General features: G+C 40.3%; 2 protein-coding genes across 2 annotated transcripts in view; one reads left to right on the forward strand and one right to left on the reverse strand.

The window, feature by feature from the left end:
* The window catches only part of CHRM5 (cholinergic receptor muscarinic 5), a 99,663-nt gene that overhangs the window by 38,474 nt on the left and 34,690 nt on the right, over positions 1-26,499 (reverse strand). The gene's annotated exons all lie outside the window — the stretch shown is intronic.
* AVEN (apoptosis and caspase activation inhibitor) overlaps positions 1-26,499 on the forward strand; it is a 166,175-nt gene that overhangs the window by 17,392 nt on the left and 122,284 nt on the right. Inside the window, exon 2 of the mRNA XM_042477767.1 lies at positions 23,649-23,811. Within this exon, the coding sequence (XP_042333701.1) occupies positions 23,649-23,811 (163 nt within the window). The remainder of the gene's footprint in view (positions 1-23,648; positions 23,812-26,499) is intronic.

The raw sequence follows: 26,499 nt of genomic DNA on the forward strand, positions 1-26,499 counted from the left end.
CTTGATTTAATCCCCCCCCCAAAAAAAACCCCTGTAAATGGTTGAATCCAAGGATAAAGAATCTGTGGATATGGAGGGCCAACTAACAATTTCTGTTTTGTGACATGGCTTTAAAGAGATACTGCTGTATGTGGGAAGCTAGGGGGTAGTTAACCCCCTCCCCATGCTGAAAGAGTCTGTACATACAATTGAGTAAGTTAAATGCTTTTCATGTCTTCAGGGTTAGAAGAGTGAAAGAGCTTTGAGGTTGCTTAGCAACATCTGAACATGCGTCAGAAGTTGTAAGCGAGAAAGCCATATTGCCTTTTTATTTATTTATATTTTTTTTGCCTTCAAAAAGCAAAATGACAATGCCAGTGCAATTATTTCTACAAGGCAAACGTCAGTAGGAGTCTTGCTTGACCTTGTTAATTTTATTTAAGGCTGCAAACCTGTTCACACTTACTTCCAATTAAATCCTATTAAATTCCACTGAACTTCAATCATTGATCGATTGAGCTGTAACTTAAAGTTTTATTTATTTATTTATGGGAACAATGTATGGGCTGACTGCTAACTGAAACTATAGTATAGTATAAATAGTATATTTATAAATAAATTGTATAAATGATTTATAAATTAACATATACAATCAGGATGTTAGTTCTCCATAGGCCTAGACATCTTCACCTTGTCACGAATGAGAGAAAAACTGAAAACATTATCTCAAATCCTGAAGTGTCTACTACAATGTTATTATGATATATGGAAAGCTCCCATTTATTTTTGCCTCTAGTGCCCCCCCCTTGTTGGAAAGGTGACACTGAGCTTGGTCCCCAATCCACAGAATCATAGAAAGAATATTAAAAAAGAATAAAATGGAATTAGAGAATACAGTGGTACCCCGGGATACGAAAGCACCGCGTTACGAAATTTCCGGGATACGAAAAAATTCTATAGGAAAAAACTGTTCCGGGTTACGTTTTTTTTTCGGGTTACGAAAAAATTTTTTGGTGCTTTTCGGCGCTTTTTCGCATGAAATCGCGGCTTCCAGCGCTAGCACCTATGGCTTTTTCGGCTTGCGAAAGATTTCGGGTTACAAAGGGCGCCGTGGAACGGATTATTTTCGTAACCCGGGGTACCACTGTACTAGAGTTGGAAGAGACCATAAGGGCACTCTAGTCCCCCTGCCTTGCAGGAATACACTATCAAAGCACTCTCGAGAGATGGCCATCTAGCCTCCCTTTAGAAATTTCCACCACTCTCCGACTCAACATGTTCCACAGTTGAACAGCTCTTAACATCAGGACGTTCTTCCTAATGTTTAGGTGCAATGTCTTTTCCTGTAGCTTTAATCCACTTCTCAGTGTCCTAGGACTTTATCACCTGGGGAAAATCAGGAGTGTAAACAGTGATTTTCCTGTGAAAATCGTGCAATCAGTGATTAACATTTTCACACGCATCTTGATTAAAGAGCCATTATCCCGGGAATAAACAGGCAATAAACAGCAACAAATCATTCATACTTACAACTAGTATCCACATGGGATGTTTCTATTTTATTTTGATGTCTAATTTAGGTGTGTTACAGACGTGCCTATACTGCGTACTAGGGTTAGGAAGGGGCGTATTAGGGTTACGAAGGGGCATCACTTCCTGACGCCCCTCAACCCTAGTACGGACTAAGTCTGTACAAAATGGCAGGGCCCATCGACACGGGGGGCGCCATTTGATGTTGCGGACGCATAGCGTCCGGACGTCGTGAGGTGGAAGTGATGCCACAAGTGCATGACTAGCACCTCGCGGCGCCACTTCCAAGGCACAGAAAGAAACGCCATTTTGGCGCTTCTTTTCCGCTGCGCCCGGGAACTGCGCAGTTTGGCCGCTGCGGTTCCCGGACCCAGCAACAGGTGGCGACGGCAGACCGCCGCTTTTAGGCGGTCTGTAACACGCCTAAGATACTGTTTTAGGGAGGAATCGTACAGAAGCCACACTGGCTAAATAAACCATGGATTTTCTCTCTGTGGATCTTTGAATTCTGCACTCTGCTTGTCCTTCTCCCAAGAACCCAATAAATAAATCACAAAGTGGGTTGTTTCTGTAGCTTGTCTAGGGAGAGAAAAGCCTACTTTTCAAGTTCAAATATCACAGTAAATAAACCCACTCTTGCTTTTCATGGGAGAGATTGGGCAGTATGTGTCAGGATAGTGCCTTGTTCCTGACAAGTGTGATGTCCATATTGTGATATACTTTCTCTTCTGTTTTGGGGTAGCAGTTTCCACAGATCTAGAAGTCTCTTTTCAGATCATGCAAGTGCTTGACAGCTTTATATGTCAAGAGGTACATCCCAAGTAGATTGAATGGAGCGTAACAGAATTTTTAAATGAAAAAATTACAATAATAGAAAAAATAGACTACTTTCCATTTATATTTCATTTTTATTTTCATAGTTAAATTTTATTTTTAGGAAATAAAATTGACCCACCCCAGTTATTTACAAACAAGTTGCCTTGCTTGATTAATTAGAATTTGACAGTATGAATTTCATTATTAACAAATACCTCTCCCATACACATACAGTATATCCAATTCATTATTTGTATTTAAAGGAGCTTGAAATGTTTGGCTTTAAATTTGCTATTAATTCATTTATTTAATTTATATTCTGCCTTTTGGATTCAGGATTAAAACAAAGTACTGTAGTGACCTTGGGAAAGTCACATGTCTCAACATCAGGGGAAGGCAATTGCAAACACCCCCTGAAGAAATCTTGCCAAGAAAACCCTGTGATAGGTTCACATTAGGATTGCCATATTTCAGAAATGACTTGAAGGCACACAACAATAACAGCAGCTTAATTTAGAAACTATTAATACAAAAGTTAAAAGAAAATTAAACCACAATTCTATTTAAAGCACACAAGTTAAAAAGAAGAAGCTAAACCATGTTTAAAAAACACATTTAAACCATGATGAAATAGAAGCTCAGTACATTTCATTAAAATCTTCATCTGCTGTAAAAAATAAAAACCAAATGCTCCCAAGTCCCATTCCAGAGAGGCGGCTCAGAATGATTTTGTGGGCAATGGTATCAAAAGCCACTGAGTGGTCAGGCAGAACCAACAGGTCAACATTCACTCTGTCTGATTATCTGGGTGGGTCAGTCACCAAGGCCTGAAATGCTTGGGCCAAATAAAGTGGCTTCTGGCCGCTTTGGGGGTGTGGCATTTAGATGACACACGTCTCTAAACTGGCTGGAAGCTGCTCTGAGGCTACACTAAGGCAGCAAGAGCTGGACCTTTTAGGAGCGAATTAAATCCGCTCCAATCAGTGGTCACTTGGAACTGGTGTTATGAGGGCATAAAACCACCAATCTCTCTAGTGGCTGGCCATTTGCCCCCTCCCATTGTTTCCCAAGCTTGACTTCCCACAGGATTCCTATTCCCCTCTCAATAAAACAGCATTTATCGTAACACTATATCACCCTGTCATCTTACCACCATATTATCATTACATCATGTTGTCATATCGTGAAAGAACCATGCATATGGATCTGACAATAATGAACATGTTATTTTCAGAGTGTAAAACAAAACAAACAAGCTTCATTTATATATCGCTTCATACCGCCTAAGCAGTGTCTAAGCGGTTTACAGCTGTAAGCTAATTTCCCCCCAACAATCTGGGTACTCATTTTAGTGAGCTCAGAAGGATGCAAGCCTGGGTCGAGCTTGAGCCCTTTTGCTGGTCTTGAACTCGCAACCTTGTGGTTTATGAGTGAGTGGCTGCAGTACAGGCATTTAACCACTGCGCCACCAGGGCTCCTGCAAAGTCTGAAGAGAACAAAGTAGGGACACATGAGGAGCACTAACACTTACTTTACTGTGTCTGTAGTTTCTGGTAAAATTGAGGTTGGAATAGTTTAGAAATTGTTATTTTCTAATGAATAGTTCTAGGCCATGTTCCTTGGCCCCAAGTCAACCAAAGTTATCTCTGTCCCATAGCCAGGTCTGAAGCTAATTTGAAATGGATCTCGATAGTCTGCTTAATCCTGGAGCTGGGAAACCACTATGCCCTCCAGAGCCCAGTATGATACGACATATGATCTATACAGTAAATCAGAAACAGTGGTGACTGTTTCTATACACACAAGAAACTGGTAATCTAAGGTTTTACGCATTGGCAATTTGATATTTAGCTATTTGTACGTTGTCTACTTTTAGTGGTATGCCATAAAACCATTTTTTTTATAGACTGGGTGCCTGATTTTGGCAGTTTCTGCTCGGTGAGATAACAAGCATTGCTTTTTCTATTTTTTGCCCCATATGAGTTCAAAGCTAATGGTCTTACATTCAATATTGAAGTGGTTTTTGTAATCTTATGTTCTTCTATAAATGTATATGACATAGATTAAAAAGGTGTATGCCCCTTTATGCCCTTTTAGCTGACCTTTCTCCCCCTAATTAGACTTTTTACCTTTGGTAGATCTTTCTAAAGGTCACAGATGGAAAAGCGAGTATTCCTCATTGAATTATAATGTTTCTCCCTTCAAGGTGTTTGCACTAGATAAGAGGTAATATTACTGGTCAAAATAATAAAGAAATAATCAGGTATTATAGTTATTGAAGGGCAATGCTGGGAGAACACTGTGGCCAGTTGTATCTGTAGATGTCTGAACTTTTAATATGAAAGCAATGCCACATTCTGTCATTGAGGGACATTCTACCACAGAATATGACTGAGGCTTCTTTCCTGACTATTTTTCAGTAGGATATGCAGACTTAGATGTCCCAGTCTGGCTTTAAATGTATGAATGTTCATTTTAAAAAATATTTTATGCTGTTCTTTGATTATATTTAAATTTAATTTTTAAAAAAATACTATATCTTGTAAACTGCCTTCAGGAGGCCTTACTTTGAAAAACAGCATGTGTTCTTTAAAAAAAAAAGAAACTGCATACAGGTTTTTTTCAGATTTGTTTTCTTCTCAGCTGTCCAGATTTACAAATTTTACAATCACTTGTAAGAAGCAGAAAGTCAGTAATCGTCAAGATCAGCGGACTCAGTTCCCAGTAACAAAGAGAACATCTTAATGTGATTAAAACAAAAGATTTTATTCCAGAAATTAAGACAGAAGTTCCTCTGTCCAGGGTTTGTGGCGGAACTGAAAAGTTTCCTCCCTGGATCATACTTAAGAGTTCCCATCATCCAGCCCGGCTCCCTGGCCCTGGAGGTGCAGTGGTTAAATGCCTGTACTGCAGCCACTCACTCATAAACCACAAGGTTGTGAGTTCAATCCCATCTAGGGCTTCAGGGTCCACTCAACCTTGCATCCTTCCATAGATTGCTAAAATTAGTACCCAGCTTGTTAGGGGACAATTAGCTTATACATTGTAAACCGCTTAGGGAGTCCTTAAGTGCACTGTATAGAAAAGTAGTTGCTGTTGCTATTGCTATTTGATCTGGATCAAAGTGACTTTTCATGTTTCCTCTTTCCTTTCCTGCATTATCATTCAGTCGTACTTAAGGAAGGAGAGCATCCGTGGTTTACAGCCCCGATCTGCTTGCAGGAACAATAGGGTTAGAAAACCAAAAATCTCTCTCACGACTGTACATTTGCCCCCTCCCATTCTTTCCCAAGCTTGACTTCCCACAGGATTCCTATTCCCCTCTTAATAAACCAGCTTTTATCCTAATGCTATATCACCATGTCATCTTACCACCATATCATCATTACATCATATAATCATGAGAGAACCATGCATATGGACCCAACAGTAAGGAACACATTATTTTGGCTTCTGAGTGTAATAGTCAGCTACAAAGTAGGGAGGCATGCGGAGCACTAACACCTACTTTGCTGTGCCTGTAGTTTCTGGTAAAATTGTGGTTGGAATATTTTAAAAACGGTTATTTTCTAATGAATGGTTAATGATTAAATGGAAGGAGAATGAGCTTATCTCCATAATGTGAAACAGGGAAAGCAGAAACTATAATGGAGCATGATTTAATTAATTTCAGTGAGACAACAAACTGGATTGTTTGATTTTTCATCACACTGTCTCTTCTATCAGCTATTAAGTTGCTAAAAGAGTAAGCATTTGAATTTATTATGCCCCTTTCCCATGCAAAATGCATTAGCCTTTTTACTTTAAGCTTGGGAAAAAACTGACTGCTTGTGTAAAATAATTTTCAGATTTTTCATACCTCTGTTTTCTGTCTAGTTACATTTATGTTTGGTTTCCTCTGAATTAATAGTCTCCTTATCTTGATGTTCATAAATATGTTTATGATTTGCCTAAAGTGTCACATGCTAAGTAATAAAGGATATGACATCTTCTGGCCAAATTTATATGTTTCACTATGAAACAGAAACATAAGAAAATGAGGCCTCTATTGAAACTGAGTGGCCCGAAAGGAAACTAGATATAGCCTGCAAGCATTGGTGAAGGAAGAATCCTGTAACTCTCATAGAGTCCTTAATCATAAAGGACAGGATGAAAGTCCAGGTAAAATGCCTGTGAGTTATTGAGAAGGAAGCTTGTGTGTTTATATGTGCCTTGATGTTGCCTGTCAACTTGTTGCAGCCCCATTAATTTCATGGGGTTTTCTTAGGCAAGGAATACTCAGAGGTGGTTTTGCCAGTTCCTTCCTTTGCAATATAGCCTGTTTAGTATTTGTTGTGGTCTACCATCAAAGTACTAACCAAAGCTGGCCCTGCGTAGCTTCCAAGATCAGATGGGATCTTCTGCCTGTAAGATATTTAGGCCCTTCTTAGCTGCAACCATTTCAAATCTGTACCTAGTATATGAATCAGGGATCATAACAGGAAAGGGGAATTCTTCTGAACAGTCTTTATATACTCACTATAATGGAATTACAGTCCTTTTACAAAGCCAACTAAATTCTAAATGTTTGGCCAAAAGAATCCAGTTCATCACCTTCCTCAAAGTGAGATCTCCCTGGTACACAGAACTTACTTGGGCCCCTCAAGTGCAAAAATAATCTAGGTTGAATCCTTGTTGTTCATACATGTCCCAAATGCACTTGATGCACTGGGGGGGGGGGGGAGAGCTGACAAAAAAATAACACAATTAACCTGGGATATTCCATACTGTTTTTTTCCTGAGTTTTCTTGAAAGATCCTCATCTTTCACAGTGTGAATAAATTTCTGAATTGATTCAGATCCCTCTGTATCATTCAAGGGAATGGAAGCGGCTCCATTTTATCCCAAAATGTTGGCATGTGTGAATAACAAAGGGGTTACAATGACTCAAAGAGATTTGTGAACCCAAAACAAAATGAGAACAACAAACTCTATATGCATCAGCGCGCCAATCTGCATCTCTTCAGGATAAAAAAAAAAGAGTGTGAATGCTCCCTTGGTATACTAAGTTCCTTCTCATTCAGCTTTGTTTAGGCATCAGGCTTGCAAAAGTCTTAAAGAATGCACTGTGTCAGGAGAGTGTTTAGTTCACATTGTAACTTTTGGCAAGGTCTCTCCCCACCCCTGAACTTCCTCTGAACTGATATGTGCCTGCAGTGCATTCCTCCTTTAAAAAGTGGAGGTCTTATGATGGGAAACTCACCGTTCTGGTAGATTCTGCTCCAGATTTCTCTGCATTGACTTTGAGACTGGCCTTTTCAGGTCTTTTTGTCTCTAAATAGGCACTTATGTCAATGGTTGGATTCACTGGGCCCATTTTCATAGTTTACCGAGGTATTTATTCATGTTGACCATAACCTCAAAGTTGGACCCAAAGACTGACAATGATACATAGTCCAGTCCCAGTGTGAATTCCTGGTTTCCATAGATGCCCAGTTCTGAGACACAGCATTTTCCTCTCTCTGTTTGCTATTACTCATGTGCCTCTAATTTCAGTCATGGCAGCTTAAGAGCGTGTGAAGCCAGTGTAGTGTGGTGGTTTGAGTGTTGGACTATGACTCTGGATACCAGGGTTTGAATCGAAGCTTGGACATGTGAACACACTGGGTGTAGGGTTGCCATAATTCTCTACCACAAACAGGGACAAAATGTAGGACAAAATCTAGACCGAAATGTAAGACAGTTGTAGGATAAAATTTATCTGAAAATGTAGGACATTTAAGGTCCGCCATTTTTCTTAAATGTCCTACATTTTGGGCTAAATTTTATCCTACAACTGTCCTACATTTTGGTCTAAATTTTGTCCTACATTTGTCCTGATTTGTGGTAGAGAATTATGGCAACCCTAACTGGGTGGCATTGGGAAGTCACACTCTCTCAGCCCCAGAGGATGGCTATAGACATGCCAAGAAAACCCCTTGATAGGTTTTCCTCAGGGTCACCATAAGTCAGAAATGACTTGAAGGAACACACCAACAACAACAGCAGCATAAGTTACAGTTTTGCTTACCCCTTTCTGTGCAAAAGGGACAGCTGTCCTCAGTTTGTCTAACTCATTCCTTGAAATGGACATCTCTTTTAGACAGAGAAAGATGAGAGTTAATTCTGGAATGTGGCTGTGGGACCTAAGGCCACAAGAGGATGTTTTTGCTTACTAATTTAGGAGCTGAAGGCTTGTAGAAGGAATCCTAACTGCAGGTTCTATTCTGGACTGAAAGCCTGTAGAAGCCAAAGCTGTAAAAGTAAATAAATCTCAGCACAGATGTGGAAGAATTCCTTTGACCTAGCATTTGTTTTGTTGTGCAGCTGGGCTGTACTGGGCTCTGAGTCCTCACTGGTGAAAAGAAGGCAATTGCCTTGCCCAGAGGAAGGAAGATTAGCCCAAATGATAACTGTGTCAGAATTTAGAATATTACATAGCGTGTGTATTTGAGGTGGAACTTCTGATTTACTTGCAGACTCAGTAAGTAAGGCAAACTTGGAATGAATGAGAGATTTTAAAATGCATCTTGTGCTTATCTCAGCGCACCAGTTGTGGGTGTAGAGATAAACTGCAGACTTTGGAAGGTGAAGCTCCACTCTCATTATGACCATGAAAACATGTAGCAATAGCAAGTACATTTCTATACCGCTTATCAGTGCACTTCAGCACTCCCTAAGCCAGGGGTTGGCAACCTATGGCCCGCGGGCCGGATGCGGCCCGCCAGCACTGTAGGACCGGCCCCTGGCCGACCCTGCCGCCGATTGCCGCCGCCGGAGCGCTCCGTTTCCCTGCCCCCTGGGATGGCCTCTGGCCTCCCAGGGGCCAGGGGGAAGCGCTGGGGAAGAAGGAGGAATGGAGGAGGAGGAGGGAGGGAGGGAAGAGGAAGGATGAAGAAGGAAGGAAGTTGCAGGAGGGAGGGAGGGAGGAGGAAGGATGAAGAAGAGGAGGAAGAAGGAGGAAGGAAGGAAGGAAGGAAGGAAGGAGCAAGAGGAGGAGGGAGGGAGGGAGGGAGGATGAAGAAGAGGAGGAAGAAGGAGGAAGGAAGGAAGGAACAAGAGGAGGAAGGAGGGAGGATGAAGAAGAGGAGGAAGAAGCAGGAAGGAAGGAAGGAGCAAGAGGAGGAGATGAAGACATGCAGTCTTTTGAAGGTGAGACAGTGTGACTTTCCAAAGTGCATTTCGTGTTATTTTCAGTGCTTTCAGTGCTAAAAGGTCTGCTTTAACAGTGAGAGTGGTAGTGATGATGATATGTCAGTTTGTGGGACATGCACTCTTTCGAAGGTGAGACAGTGTGACTTTCCAAAGTGCATTTCTGTGTATTTTCAGTGTTTTCAATGCTAAAAGGCTGCTTTAACAGTGAGAGTGGTTTCGGTCGGCCTTCCCCTTCGGCCGAAAGGGCCCCTTGGAGCCCTTTCGGACGAAGAGAGGGGCCAAGGAGGAGAGGGCAGGCACACACCTCCTCCTCCCCGCGGGGCTTTGGCAGCCCTGAGGTGACTTTCGGAGGACACCTCAGGCCTGGCAAAGCCCCGAGGACAGGAGCTGGGGCCGCGCGCATGTTGCTCCTGCCCCTCACGGGCCCTTACTGCTTCTCTGAGAAGCAGCTGGGGTCCACAGAAGGGCAGGAGGAGCAGGCGCGCGCCTGTCACCCCCTCTCCCAATCCTCCCCTTCTAGCTGTCTCTTAGACAGCTGGAGGTTGGGAAAGGGAGCAGAGAAAGCCCCGCCCTCGGAGGGTGGAAGCTCCCCCCCTTTCGGCCCCCCAGTTGTCTCAGGGACAGCAACCCGGCCCCCAGCTCAGAAAGGTTGCCTACCCCTGCCCTAAGCAGTTTACAAAGTGTAAGCTAATTGCCCCCAACAATCTGTAGGATTGCTGTTACATTGAATGGAAACACATCATACTGCTAAGCACATGTGTCCTGAGAAAAAATGTCCTTTCTTCCCTTCTGCTGCAACCTAGGGACATTCTAGAGAAATAAATGTGCTAAGATCCTGGAGTGTTAATTTGCAGCCTGCTAGTCTGCCTGCTAAAACCATTTTTTAAAATGGAAAATTTAAAAATATCACTGATTTCATAACGTGCTTATGGGAAATCCAAGACTTAAAAATATTGTCAATGATTCTTGGTGCCTATGCTTGGTTTCCTTAATGGGAAATTCATTGACAGGGTTGCAATAGCTTGTCTTTATAAAATAAATGTTACATTTATATCTGTGTTTAACTATGATCTGAGGCTGGTGCTTTGTGAGTTAATTGTGTGAGTAAAGAGGACAGCTTGCAGTTTGAATGTTAACAGAATACTGAGTTGCTCTGTTTAAGTAACTAAAATAATAAAAGGGAATGGGGAGGCGTCTATAACTTGTCAGGACAACATGTTAGATTTCAGAATGTCAGCAACTGTTTTTAGCTGTTGTCGTAAGCTTCAGAGCCAGTTTTTAAGTTGAAATTCCAAATTATGGGTGCAGTAGGGTTATTACAAGGAGATGCGGTGGCTTTGTGGTTAAGACACCAATTCTGACAATTGAAAGATCAGAAGGTAGGCAGTTCAAGGCCCGAATGATGCACGATGGGGTAAGCTCCTGTCATTAGTCCCAGTTTCTACCAACCTAGCAGTTTGAAAGCATGCAAATGCAAGTAGATAAATAGATAATGCTTCTCAGTGGGAAGGTAACAGTGTACTGTGCAGTCATGCTGGCCACATGACCACCAGAGCAGTCCTCGGACAATGCTAGCTCTTCGGTTTAGTAACAGAGATGAGCACCACCTCTACAGTCAGTTACGACTAGTTATTCATGCAAGGGATTACCTTTACCTTACCTTTTAGGGTTACTAGGAAAAAAAGGGGAAAAAAGAAAATGAGAGAGAGAGAGAGAGAGACAATCCTAACTCATCAAGAAAGTGTGATAGACACCACAAAATTGGACACTGTGTTTTTCATCGGCAGAGCCCAGTCTAAAGTTGAAAAGTTAAAATTCCAGATTGGAGGCTGTATGTCTGTCAGGCTATGGTAGTTACAGCCTGGACAGTGTTTGATGTGTCAACATTTGACAGTGTTTTTGAATTTCATTCAGATTTCAGAGGGAGAAGAAAAGGTGGCAAAACAGAGGCAGTCTTAAATACTGCAGCTAATGTGTTTGAGGTTTTAAAAAGGGTGGGAAATGTGAGTGTGTTCTCTGAGGTACTACTGGAACGATCCCTGAGTTTAAAAAAGGGAAGGGGAACAGAAGGCCCGGTGGACACTGTTTGGGTATTAGATACAAAGATGAGCAGTGCTGAGTACAATTCAGCTAGAAAATAGGAGAGGCCTCTCAGAGGATTTCTTCTGTGACTATTGAGGCAGGGAAAAGGTGGGAAAATAGGAGAGCACTAACACACTGCTACTAATATTCTTGAGGTTTAAAAAGGGTATGAAAACATTTACTTATTTATTATGTATTTCATTTCTCTGTCACCTTCCTTCCAGAAAGGTACCCAAGGCAGCTCACAGATAAATAGAAGATTGTTCTCTGGAGTACTGCTGCTAAGATTCATGAATTAACAAAACTGAGGGATGACTTGGGACAGTGGGTAGGTACACGTAGGGGTCAAGAAGATGGGGCAAAAGTAGCAGCCAGAGGCCACCAGCACCCCAATCATTGTGGGATTGCAGCGACCAGATGCTGCGGACCCGAGGTTGGCCACTGATGCAGTCCCAAACAAGCATGACTGGCTTTTTGCTGCTCTTTTGTGGCTGGGTTTGGGCTATTTTAGGCAGCCTCAAAGTGGCTTCCGGGCAGTTTGGGTTTGTGCATAATTTGAATGCCATGCGCACTCAAAGCACCATCTGTTTTGCCCATTTTACGTGCCTAAATGGGAAGTCGGTTAAGCTGAGAAATAGTGACTTGTCCAAAGTTATTTATTCACTTCCATGATCAGAGTGGATTTAACCACAAATCTTCCTGATCTAACAGGTAGCCCATTCTGGTATGTTAGTATATTATCTTATTAATAACAGGAAAAATATTAGACCTGATTATACAAGAATCTACAAGTATTTTGATGGGAATGCAGCCATCAATAGGAGCCAGCATGGGTTGATCAAGAACAGATTCTGCCAAACTAATCTTACATCTTTTTTTGATCAAGTCACTAGTTTAGTAGATGGTGGGAATGTTGTGAATGACATTTGTCTGGATTTTAGCAAAACATTTGATACCCCCCATATTATTTTTATTGGAAACAGATTAAATATGGAATAGACAGAAACACTGTCAGGTGGATCAATTATTATTTAGATAATCATGCTTAAAGAGTGGCTGCGCTTCAAACTGTAAGGAGGTCTTAAGTGAAGTACCTAAGGGTTCTGTCCTAGGGCTGTTACTCTTCAACGTTTTTATCAATGATTTAGATAACACTGTGGAGAGAATTTTTATCACTTTTGCAGGTTACACAAAACTGACAGGGATGGCTAACACATTGGAGAATAGGAATAGAATTTAAAAAGAACTATACTGTAATAGATAAATTAGAAAATTGGACAGAAAATAATAAAATGAAATTCAGTAGAGATAAAAACAAAATTATATATTTAGTCCACAAAAACTAAATGCACAGGTATAGAATGGGGAACACTAGGCTCAGCAGTACTATGTGCGAAAAGGACCTTGGGATTTTTGTTGATCATAAGTTGAATGTTAGACAGCAGTATAATGCTACAGCAAAAAAGGAAAATGTTATTTTAGCCTGCATTAATAGAACCATAGTTTCCAAGTCAAGGGAAGTAATAGTCCCTCTGTGTTCTGTCCTGGTCAGGCCTCATCTGGAGTACTGAGTTCAGTTCTGGGCACCTCATTTTAAGGACAAGCTGGAGCGGTTTCAGAAAAGGACGATGAGGTTGATAAAGAGGTATAGAGAATAAAACATTTAGAAAGCTTGAATGAACTGGGCATTTGAGCTTGGTGAAGAGAAGACTGAGAGATGGCATGATCACACTCTTTATAAATCTCAAGGGCTGTCACAGAGAGCAGGGGCAGGTTTGTTTTCTACTGCACCAGAAAGTAGGACTAAGTCCAGCGGTTTTAAGTAACAGCAGAGTGGATTTTCATTGAACATTAGAAGGAACTTCTTGACAATATGAGTGGTTCAGCAATGGAACAAGTTGCCTAGAGAGATGGTGGGGCCTCCTTCTCTGGATGTCTTTAGCCTGAACAGCTACTTGCTGGTGATGCTTTTGTTAGAGATCCTGCACTGAACAGGGAATTGGACTTGATGGCCCATGATATCTTTTCCAACTCTTATAATTCTGTGATCTAGACTTATAGAACCTAGGCTTTATTTTTTACAATTCTTTACTGAAAGTAGAAAGCAGAGGTAACAATGACAGTAGCAGACAAACAAGATGAGGAAGAGCAGCAGGGACAGACTTCAGGGACAGAGCAGGGGACCTTGGAAGTACCACCAAAGGGAACAGCCACTGCTAAGCCTTGGAGGAGGCATGTGGTAGTCGTGGGGGACTCCTTGCTGAGAGATACTGAACCAGTGGTTTGTGGGCCTGACAAGATGTCTCGGGAAGTGTGCTGTCTCCCTGGGGCACAGATTCGTGATGTGACAGAGAGGTTGACAAGACTTGTCAAGCCTACTGACCATCGCCTCTTTCTTTTGGTTCACGTGGGAACCAATGATACTGCAAGGCACAGCCTTCAGAATATCAGAAGGGACTATGAGGCTCTGGGTAGGAAGTTGAAAGAGATGGATGCACAGGTTGTCATCTCATCTCTTCTCCCAGTCAAAGGTCATGGTCCAGGAAGGGAGAAGAAAATATCAGAGGTGAATGACTGGCTCTGCAGATGGTGCTGCCAAGAATGATTTGGATTTTTGGATCATGGTCTGAGGTTCCATGAGGAAGGACTTCTGGCAAGGGATGAGTTGCATCTCACGCCAGTTGGCAAAAACGTTTTTGCCAATAGTCTCAAAAATTTGATCAGGAGGGCTTTAAACTGACTTATGTGGGGAAGGGAGACAGTATTCCGGAAGGCATAAGGGCTGGAGAAAATAATCTAACTGTCATAGAGGGAACAAGACAAACAGTGCAAGGACCCAAAAGTGGGAGGCAAAAAACTTGCAAAGGCAGCAAGTCAAGGGGACACATGGTCTTCAATGTCTCTACACTAATGCACAGAGCATGGGAAATAAGCAAGATGAACTCGAACTCCTAGTACAACAAAGCAAATATGATATAATAGGCATCACTGAAACCTGGTGGGATGAGTTTCATGATTGGAATGTAGAAATAGAGGGGTGTAGTCTTTTTAAGAGAAATAGGCCAAACAGGAAAGGAGGAGGAATAGCTTTATATGTCAGGGACATTTACACCAGTGAAGAGATCCAGGATATCAATCATGGAAGCCAGGTGGAGAGCATCTGGATAAAAATTAAAGGAGAGGGAAACAACAAGGATGTTATGGTGGGAGTCTACTACAGACCTCCAAGTCAGACTGTGTAATTGGATGATGTCTTTCTAGAACAGATGACCACACATTCAAAAAAGACAGATGTAGTAGTGATGGGTGACTTCAACTATCCTGATGTTTGCTGGAAGTCAAACTCAGCCAAATCCTCAAGGTCTAGCAAATTCCTCACTTGCCTTGGAGACAATTTCATTGTCCAAAAGGTGGAAGAGGCAACAAGGGGATCAGCTATTTTGGATCTGATCCTAATCAACAAGGATGACCTGGGGTGCAAATGGTGGGATCCTTAGGTGGGAGTGATCATGTACTACAGGAGTTTGTTATACAATGGAAAGGAGAAGCCAGGCATAGTCAGACATGCATTCTAGACTTTAGGAAAGCTGATTTTAGTAAACTTAGAGAAATACTGGGGTGATACCATGGTCAGGAATACTAAAAGAGAAAGGAATTCAAGTTGGATAGGAGTTTCTCAAAGGAGAGATACTGAAGGCACAATTTGAAACAGTTCCAATGAGGAAGAAAAATGGGAGATGTCTCAAGAAACCGGGACAGTTGACTAAGGAACTTTCAACTGAGCTAAGTTTTAAACGGAACAAGTATAAGAAGTGGATAAAACGGAGACATCACCAAAGAGGAGTTCAAACAAATAGCTAACCTGTGTAGAGGTAATGTCAGAAAAGCTAAAGCACAGAATGAACTCAGGCTTGCTAGAGAGGTTAAGAACAAAAAAAAAAAAGGCTTTTTTGGATATGTCCGCAGCAAAAGGAAGAAGGAAATGGTAGGGTTACTGTGTGGAGAAGATGGCAAAATGCTAACAGGGGACAGAGAAAAGGCAGAATTACTCAGTACCTTCTTTGCCTCAGTCTTCTCAGAAAAGGAAAAGGCTGCTCAACCTGAGGATAATGGAACAGAGGACAGAATAGGAGAAGTTCGGCACAGAATAAGTAAAGAGATAGTACAGGAATATCTGGTTAATCTAAACAAATATAAATCTCCAGGACCAGATGAACTACATCCAAGGGTATTAAAAGAACTGGCTAATGTAATATCGGAGCCATTGGCAATAATCTTTGAAAACTCCTGGAGAACAGGAGACATCCCAGCAGACTGGAGGAGGGCAAATGTTGTCCCCATCTTCAAAAAGGGAGAAAAGAGGATCCCAATAATTATCATCCAGTTAGTCTGACATCAATACCAGGAAAGATTCTAGAGCAGATCATTAAACAGAGAGTCTGTGAACATCTAGAAAGCAAGTCCATAATCACAAAAAGTCAACACGGGTTTCAGAGAAAGAAGTCATGCCAGACAAATCTAATTTCTTTTTTTTTTTGATAAAATTACCAGCTTGTTAGATTAAGGGAATGATGTGGATATAGTATATCTTGATGTTTACCCTGGAGAAGAGAAGGTTAAGAGATGATATGACAGCCCTGTTTAAATATTTGAACAGATGTCATATTGAGGCGGGGGCAAGCTTGTTTTCTGCTACTCCAGAGACTAGGACCCGGAGCAATGGATGCAAGCAACAGCCAAAGAGATTCCACCTCAACATTAGGAAGAACTTCCTGACAGTAAGGGCTGTCTGACAGTGGAACACACTCCCTTGGAGTGTAGTGGAATCTCCCTCCTTGGAGGTCTTTAAACAGAGGCTGGATGGCCATCTGTCGGGAATGCTTTGATTTGGATTCCCTGCATGGCAGGGGGTTGGACTGGGTGACCTTTGCAGTCTCTTCCAACTCTATGATTCTATGATTCTATGATTAAACCTCTGTATCTTCTTGATGAGTGCTGCACTATTGGAGGCAACTTGTGTTCTATAGCATCAGTACATTTAAAATAAATATGAAATTTGAATGTATGGAATAAGATAATATACTAACATGGAATAAGCTTCAATTATGGATACTGTACTTAATGGTCTGTCTTTGATGTATGTAATGGAATTACAGAATTGTAAGCACGTGTAATTTTAGATAACTATGAACTGTGCAATTTACATTAACAGTTTAAGACAATTTAATATTTGATTCCTTGCTGAAGTGGAGGAAACTGATCAATATACTTGGTCAAGAGGTATTTTGCCATGATTATAGCTATATACAGAAAGCTCTGTTTTGATTTAATCTTTTTGTAAGTATGGGATTGTGGGTAGAGCCATCTGGTTGCTAGGACAACCCTGGAAAGCTCATTCAAAAGCTAGCAGCTTGGAGTGGGTGGGAAACCAGTAGAACTTGTCAGTTGCAATTGTCTCATTGGGGACAAAATATAAGAATCCTGGTAATGATGCCGTAGATAAGCTGATGTGATATTTAAGAATAGGTTACCATTAAAATGGTAAATAGTTTAGTTACAGAGGATTTAAGACAATTTTCAGAAACATAGCCTCTTTGCTATCTCTTCAGAGAGGTATTGTTATGGATGTAACAGAATTCCTGAGGAAAATACAGTCTATTCATTCTCTCCCAGAGAACACAATTCCATAGCATGGAGACATGGCAGTTAAAGTGGTTTCAAACTGCATTATTTCTGCAGTTCAGAGTAGCTCTTAGTTAAACTTATTTTTAGTGCTGTAACTAAAAGACCATGTCATTTTTTGTAATTATACAATTCCACTCAGAACACACCTCATTCCATCTAATTTGGAAAATAAACAGGGTTGGATCTTGTTTGGAAGACAACCATGTAATACTAGGGATCTCTAGGTAGATCTAGGTAGGAATCCTAGCTTGTATTTTGTGCTTGTACTATTTCAATTTTGTTTATTTAGTAATCAAGAATGTGAGTGTGGTGTAGTAGTGTGAGCATTGGACTACAGTTCTGGGGATCAGGGTGTGAAACCCAGTTCAGATCGGAAACTCACTGGATGACCCTGAACAAGTCACACTCTCACAGCCTTAGAGGAAGGCAAAGGCAAAAACATCTTCAGAACAAATCTTTCCAAGAAAATCCCATTATAGGTTCTTTGAAATGACTTGAAGGACACAACAACAACAACAACAACAACAACAACAACAATCAAGACTGTGAACTGTAAGATGAGAGGTCTGTGGTTCAAATCTTGTGTGTGAACCCATAAGGCAGTTTTAGGCAAGCTTCTGTCTCTGTCCTTGTCTACATATACAATTGCCCCTCCATTTTCACAAACTTGAGATCTGTGGTTTTGATTATTCATGGAGGGGCAACCTCCATTAAAGTTATGGTGCATTCAAAGGTATGGGGCTTGAATATATGCAAATTTCAAAATTCATGCAAATTCCGCAAATTCGGAAGGGGGATTGTAAATGATTTCCCAAGCATTCTCAAATGTGCTACTTCTCTTCTTCAAGCCTGGACAATTTCCTTTCATGTTTAGTCCAAGGTCTGAAAAATAGGAGTGATAGATAATTATCTGAGCTGTGGAGATGACCAATGTGATTTGTTGTGTTGTATATTCTATGTGGACAGTATTATAAAACTGATGAATAACAACTGACATTGGCATGTTATTGATGTATTTGGAGCCAATGGTTCTAAAGGAAGGATGAAATTATTTTAAAAAATAGGATGGACTAGGGGATTCTGGGAATTATAATGCAAAAATTAACTTTTCTGAATACTGTTTGTGGAATATAGCCTAAAGTTGTTATTATGCTTTCCCAAGCATTTACAACAATTTTCCTGGTGGGAATGTTTTGAGAGCCAGTGTGGTATAGTGGTTTGTAGGCAGAGAACAATGGATTCCTCAGGAGGTCTCCATGTTTTTGCATCAGGAACATTTTGGTGCTGTAGAGATAGGAATATGGATAGTTCCTACACCATAAGGTGCACTTCAACATGTTTTGCCAGCATCTGTGGCTGGCATGTTCAGAGAATGCTTTAAATTTCCTGGACTTTGAAAATCTCCCTATAGCCACATGATCAGAAGGAGGAGGAGCCTGCCTGCAAAATATATCCTCCCCCGCATACCATTGTTACTAAGTACTGAGACAACATGCAGGCATCTGACTAACATCTCCAATTGTGGATTTTTCCTCCTGTTTGGTTTGTAACATCTTGCCTGATGAAGAAGCTTTGAAAGCCTGCAACAGGTATATTTTGCATTTTGGTTGGCCAATAAAATCACTGATGGATTTTTGTTTGGTTAACGGATATACTTTCCATGTTATTTTTACTTCTGGTACCAATTGTTTTTGTTAAAGAAGTAGGGTCCAGAAATACATCTATTTCATTTACAGATATACCTGCACTTTTCTTCTGCATGTTCCTATAAATAAATGGATTTCTATTTCGAATGGGAACATATGGCCTTCAGAATGTTGGATTGCAAATCCTGTCAACTCTAGTCAGCATAGCAAATGGGTAGGAACGAAAGGAGTGTCACAAGTTTCCCATCCTTGATTCAAATATATATTAGTGGTAGTAGTAGGAGTACTATTTCTGGTTTTTCGTAGACTAGTCTTGTGATTTGTTTCTCTCCTGTGTTCCTGAAGGGAATTGCTGTTGTTCAAAGCAGCAGTAACCTAAGTGGCAAACTTTACAGTTCTGTGATAGAACTCATATTCAGTATAGTCCTGCAAGTAATTAGTATTGATTTCCCTCCTATTCCCTCCTCCAGTACATGGTTCTGAAAATAGCCTCAGTATATAATTAATAACATTTTCCTTGGTAAAGTATGGCTTAACCAATAGTTGTAGTAGATATGATCCTGTGGCTGGTACACTGTCTATATAGTCCACCCCGCACTCTAAGAACGTCTGGGAAGTTTCTATTACAAAAAACTAGACTAATATCTGCTTCCCAAAGATGTTTCACCTCAGTTGCTCCTAAACTTTGAAATGACCTGCTGGAGGAGATCTGTCTTATTATCACCTTAGATGCTTTAAAAAAAATCATTAAGACGGATCTCTTCTGGCGGACTTTCCCACCAGAGCTGACTTGAACAATATGCTCATTTTTCTCTCTATTCCCGACTGTGTAAGAGATGTATCTGACTTCTACTTGGTTTGGCAAGTGAACTGTTTTAATTGTGTTGGATTGAACTGTGTTAATGTGTCATAGGAGGGTTATTTTAATGGAAATTTTAACGTTTGATTGTATGATGTATGTGATTTTTTTTGTAATCCTGCCTCAATCCGTAGGGAGAGGCGGTTAATAGAAATAATAAATTATTGTTATTATTAATTATTATTATATTCTAGAGCAGTGGTGGGCAACTTCAGAGGAGGAAGGGCATTTTCATCCTGTGATTCCCAAAGGCTACACCTGTGTACTTGATGTGTTCAGAAGTGCTGGGACATCATTTCCAGTATTGATTTGATCTGTTCTGGGATTTTTTTTTTTTGGTGGGGGTCTCTTTTGGGGGCATTTGAAGGACTTGGAGATGGGGGGGAGCCATTGCATTTTGAATCATTTTTGAATTGGAGGGGAAGTGGGCATGGAAAAAAATACACACACATCTTTTTAAACAAAGAGGCCTGGGGAGGTCTGGCTTGGTTCAGAAGCACTCAAAGTCCCAGGGGCATCATGTAGACCAAGGCCTTACTTTATCCATTTCTGCTGTATAGTCTACAGCCTTGAATTTTCCCCATAAGATGGCAAACCATGTTTTGCTATAGAGTGGAAACTGTATTAGAAACAGATTTTTGATGAGGAATATGGAGGGTGGTGTGATGTTGGTAAACCAAATAGCAGTTGCGCCTTCTTTAGGATTACACAATAGAGGTGACAGAAGACAAACAAAATTTGGCTACCAGCTGTGTATTTCTCCAGTGTCTTACTTCTTTTGTGGTCACTGCAACCACAGCTTTTTCCCTCTTGCAGAAAGCCAGTATACTGGGGAAGTTCTACATATGTGTTGTACTAGCAAGATTCCAGACAAAAATTGTATTAGCATAAATAAGATTTTCCATCTTTGTAGTAAGATGCTTGATAATTATTATATGGACAGTATTATGTAAAACATATCATGGTGCCAAATGTTTAAATATACACACATACCATACTTGCCTTCTGCTAGTCAGACCATCTAACCCACAAGTGTCTTAAGTGGATTGGTGATGGCCATCTAACGTCTTATGGAGAAGATTTTCTGAATCCTGCTACCAGCATGCCTCAATTAACAAAACTTGTGACAAAGAAGCTCCCTTTTACAAAGTCTTATTAGGGATGCCCAGGCAAACTCTCTCTTCCCCTTTTCTTGTGTTTTGTCTACTTGGACATTTTTTAGTTTTTGGCAGCATTAGCATTGAAACAGTAGTGATGGAGGGCTGGAGAAAGACAGACTTTCAGTGTTGGTTTGCAGCAGCATGTCCAAAGTGAGCAATGCAATGAAGATAGACCTGGGAAGGAATTAGATTCTACTCTAGCTGATCCTACTGTAGCTGTGTGTGCTTACCTACACCAGACAAGGTAAACAGCTGCCTCCAGAATCACTCACGGAGCATGTTTGAAAAGCAAAACAGAAATAAAGGGGGAAAGATAATCCTGCCTCACCAGTTACTTTGGCATGTTGAAAAAGCATAGGCCAATAAGTTTGGCCACCAAAACTGAAATCATAAGAAAAGTGGAGGCTGTTGAAAGAAAAAAAATCATCCCTAAATGCATCTTGGAAGAGCGTTCACCAGAAGGTTCTAAATATTTTTGTTTATTTATGAATGACTTATCTAACCTGATTGTTTAATTTCAGATGTGCATAATATTAGTTTTGAATAAAAATGTTGCTAAAACATGTTGAACTACTCTTCTGTTTTGTGGTGTAGGAACCTATTGCTATTTTCTCCTTTGGTACCAGAATTCCTGTTAAAGAAGAACAGTGGCCCCTTCCCATCTGTGAGGGTTCGTTTTCCCGCCCCCTGTGGGCGGCAAAAAATGCAAACAATTATCCAGTGGTGGTGATGTGCATGTGGATGTGTCAGCACATCCATATGTAGAGGCCATAATATGCTTTTTAAATTTTTTTTATTTATATACCGCTCTTCCGAGACGATCAAATCACTATATAATATGGATTGTGGCAATCTGCAGACTGACAAATCAATGAATTGCCAGCCCACTGATATGGAGGATCCACTGTAACAGCCAGGAAGACATCTACTTCATTCATTGAGGTATACCTGTACTTGAGAAACTTTCAACAAAAGATGTTAGGGACTTAATCCTAGACTTTCTGATTGCAATGTTTTACCTGTGAGTCGGGGCCTCTTTTCATCATTTTATGGAGAAAAATGCACAATGTATTTAGAGAATTGCATATGAATTACATGCCAAGAGCAAGAGTGCTAGAAGCCATATGGTGCTATTTAAAGTCGCTTTTACATAACAGTATAATATGTAGACCTGCCGTAAAACCTGTAGTGATGACATGCAAATTCATTAGGCACAGTTTATCAGAGGGCAGATGCAGTAAAACAATAATTCATAGATCTGAGGAAGTAAGTCAAGTTTATGAAAGCTCATGCTACAACCTCTTTCTCACAGTTTCAAAGGTGCTACAAGATCCTTTTAGTATCAGAGGAAGAAATAACATGTAAAGAATAGGGATAGGCACCTCCACCACAAAACAGATGAGCAGTTCAATATGTTTCAGCCCACTTTTGATTCAAAACTAACACGATGCACATGTGAAATGAATCCACCAGGTCACGTGAGCTTTGAATAAAGTAATAAAAACATTTTTAATATTCTAGCGATAGCTTGAAGGCTTCTTCCATAATACATACTGGGATAATTTTTTTCTTTCACCAGTATCAACGTTTCAAATAATTTCCATTCTGATGGCCAAACTTATAGATTAAAAAAAAGCATGTTGGGAAGGGGGAGTTTGTGAGGCTTATCTGCTCTCCCCTTTCCCTCTGTCTTGCTGTTCACTTATCCTCAGTGAAGGATTCCAAATGCAGTTACATTTTACCTTGCCAGTTGTAAGCAGGCATACATGGTTACAGTTAGATCAACTAGAGTTTTTTCCTCAGTATCAGTACTGGGAAGACTGCTCTTTCTCCATTCAAGCTTCATTACATTTTCTTACTAGAGACATGCTTCTGCAACTTAACATCAAAAGTTTGTGTTTTTCAGGCCTCCTTCATCTTCCCAGTACTGATGCTAGGGAAAAAATCTAGCTAGATAGAGGACAAGGATGAAAAGGGAGGCTGGGTAGACATAAAAAGACTTCATAAGAAGAAACTTGTTTCTCAGAGACTTTTTAATCTGAGGTATGTTTGTATTTTGACATATCCAGTTCCGTTTTGGAAAACAGGAGAACAACCAGCATGATATAGCCTATATACAGACTGGAACAATTTACCAACCTCTCCCCTCCCCAAGCATATTCTTGTTTGGCAACTCCTCTGCTTGGCTGGTCACTTTCAACACACTCTTTGACACATGAACCATCCATCTCAGGTTTTAAAGTTAGAAGTGTATTTATTATTAGATGTCAGGATTATGAAGACATAATTATGTATCCCAATCTGGGCATGTAAATAAAGTGTTTGATGCTTTTATGAGGCTGGACAGTGGTAAAACCCTTTAAAAGCTGTTCTGTGACACACCACTGAAGACCAAGAAGATCAGATAAATTCTATTTACTGTCCTAATCATTTCTATGCCACCCAACACAGCCACCATCCCAAACCAGAAGAGGAAATAAATATAAATCCCCAAGATTATCAGTTTATTATTATGCTAGGCCACTGTGTTATGTCTCATAGAGAGATATAAGGATGCCAGTGCTGTGTACTAAAGTTCAAGGGCTGGCATGCATGCTAAATAAACTATTAAGTTGGAACACTGATTTGAAACTGTCAATTAATTTTTGAGAAAACCCAAATTAAAAGAAGAGGTTAATTGAAAATCTTGCTCACTCATCTTTTTGTTATACACTCTAGGCTGCTGATGATCTTGAATTACAAGGAAAAGAACTAGGAAGCTATTCATGCAGAAAGGTAGTTTCCAACTGGCATCGTTATGAAGATACTGAGAAAGAAACACAAAATGACAGTGGTGAATCTCAGCGTGGGACAGACTTCAGTGTCTTGCTTAGCTCAGCAGGTAAAAATCATAAACAGCTGTTAATTTTATATGGTTTGCAATTGTCTCATAATGACATTTGAAATGTCTTATTGATGGGAATGGAACACACCTTAAAAGGTTACTTTTGTATCAAATTAGTTAAAAGCCCATAAATAAATCTTTCATGAATATTGGTGGTGTCTTTAGGAAACAAAGCAAAAACATAAGAACCTGCCCTGTAATAAGTCATTTCAGTGGTTGATTTTGTTCCTGCAATTTTGTACACTATCAGGAAGTCTTGCATGTTTCAATGAAGAGTTATTCCTGGCCTAGGATGATTCTCAGGATGATGAGGATTGAATCAGGAACTTTTTGAGTGTAAAATGTGTATTTTACCACTGAATTATAGTTAGGTTGGGCATGTGTGGAGGATTGGGGAATTTTCCCGGCCTTGTGTGAGTTACCTGCCTGCTATTTTCTGGAAGCAGAAACATTTTTTCTGTCACTTCTGGTCATTCCTGGACATATATTTTTGGCTGTTTTCAGGTTGGAAGTGTTTCAGTGGGTATAGTCTAATTTGGACTAACAATCAGAATTAGTCATTGAAATATAAGAGAGACCTTGCGGACAGACTTGCAATCCAAAACAGCTCCCCTCCCCCCAGGGATGAAAAAGGAAAGCAAACAATAGAGGAGCAGTTCCTGATAGATATGATCAGGTTGGTCTCCTTGAAAAATAGTGATATTGGTCTTCCTAGTTGATTTCAGAACCGGAAGCTATCTGTCTTTAGAACTGTAGTTCAAGAAGTTGGAACAGAGTTGTTAGTGTAAGCAGGACCTGGAAAGCTAGTTTTTTTAAGCTGCTTCTTCTCTGTTCAACAGATGGGCACAGGCAGTTTCCATATTTGTAGTGATGCTCTTCTTGCACAACTGTGGATTTAGCACTCAGTTATAGATGGATTTTGCTCTTACTTTTTGAATTCTGTGATCCACCCTTCATTTTTTCTTCTTTTAAACACAAAAGCACAGTTTCTTTTACTTTCCACAAAGATGATCCAAACAAAAGTTAATGAAGGCTAACATCTTACACACAAAAATCTTACACACAAAAACCTCCACTCTCGCACTACAATAGGCATATGTTTTGTTGTGTAAGATTGCTGTTATCTGCACAAGATTTTTGTTGTTCAAGATTGCTATTTTTGCATTGTTGTTGTGTGCCTTCAAGCCATTTACAACTTATGGTGACCCTAAAGTGAACATGTCCAAATTTTCTTGGCAAGGCTTGCCTTTTGCATTTTGCCTTTGCTTTCTTCTGAGACTGAGAGAGTATGACTTGTCCAGTGGGTTTGCATGGATGAGTGGAAATTCAAACCCTAGTCTCCGGAGTTGTAGTCCAGTACTCAAACCACTATACCACACTGCCTCTCTTGTTTTTGAATAGGAAACAGCAGTCTTGCACAAAGGGCATGGGCGACTGCCTGGAAACAGTGTTTTTTGTGCAACATCCACAATTCTGTCACAACAAAAGCATGTGTATTCCTGCCTATAATGCCTTCCTGAAACACTATGGTTCTTCTTCGTGGTCTCTATGACTAACACAAATAGCTTTTTCTTATGCCTGTACAGCAGATAGTTGCAAATGCTGTGGGGTTTCAAATGGAACTAAGAAAAGGAGAGAGGTGTGAACTGGGCTACACATGTGCTGTGCAGGAAGATGAGTCTTCTGCCAGCATGCTTCATGAGCTTTAGAATATTCCAAGTATCTGCTGCACAGGCAGAAGACTAACCCATTTGTGTGAGTTCACAGACAACCACTCCAAGAACCATAATTACAGGTAAGCAACCTATTCGTGTGTGTGTATTGAGTGAGAACTGTGCAGAAATATTTGTTTTCTTTGTAGCAGGGAGAAATTTATGGAAATTATTTGTCCTCAGTTCCAAGAATGAAATAGTTAAATATTACCATCTCTACTGAGAGTGAATGACACCTGCTGAGCAATCATATGGCATAGCCTTTACACAACTGTTGTTTCTGTCTATTTCTCTATACTTAGAGTTTAAAGTATGTAGTCTTGGGAACATAGTTCCATATGTTTTTGTTGTTTTGTGGGTGGATCAGCTTTAGATAATTCTTAAGTACATCATGGCTAAACTTTCACTAAGGGTATAACTACATTCAAATAGAAGAAGCAACAGAAAAAAATGGCAGAGAAACAAAGAAATCAGCAAACACTTCTGACAAGTGGTATAGTATTAGTGATGAATTACATCTTTATGGTATCCAGAACAAAGTTGTGCTTGTTTTTATATACTAAAGCAACTAACAACCTACATGAATCCAGCTATTTTCTTTCACGTATACTATCTTGCTTAACAGTCATCTAAGATAGTGTTTTAAACAAGGTAATGTGAGATCTAGCTCACTTTTATTTTGTACAACTGAAGAAGGCAGTATCTGGAATGTATTGTTAATTCACTTATACATTTCTGTATCTTAATCACGCTACTCTGAGTGTGTGTGTGTGTGTGTGTGTTGAGGAATTAGCCTTTTAAATAATCACAAAAATGCTAGTGTTTTGATATTGTACAGTTAAATGATTGGGCACATCAGATGATCCAGTGATTCTGGTTCACATCATCTCCATATGCAATCTTGTTTATAGCACGCTTAATCAGTCTTAGTTAGCATCATTGTATTAGCATGCTGATCATATGTGGAAAAGAA

This window comes from Sceloporus undulatus, chromosome 1 (assembly GCF_019175285.1).
Source record: "Sceloporus undulatus isolate JIND9_A2432 ecotype Alabama chromosome 1, SceUnd_v1.1, whole genome shotgun sequence".
In the NCBI taxonomy this organism is placed as follows: Eukaryota; Metazoa; Chordata; class Lepidosauria; order Squamata; family Phrynosomatidae; genus Sceloporus; species Sceloporus undulatus.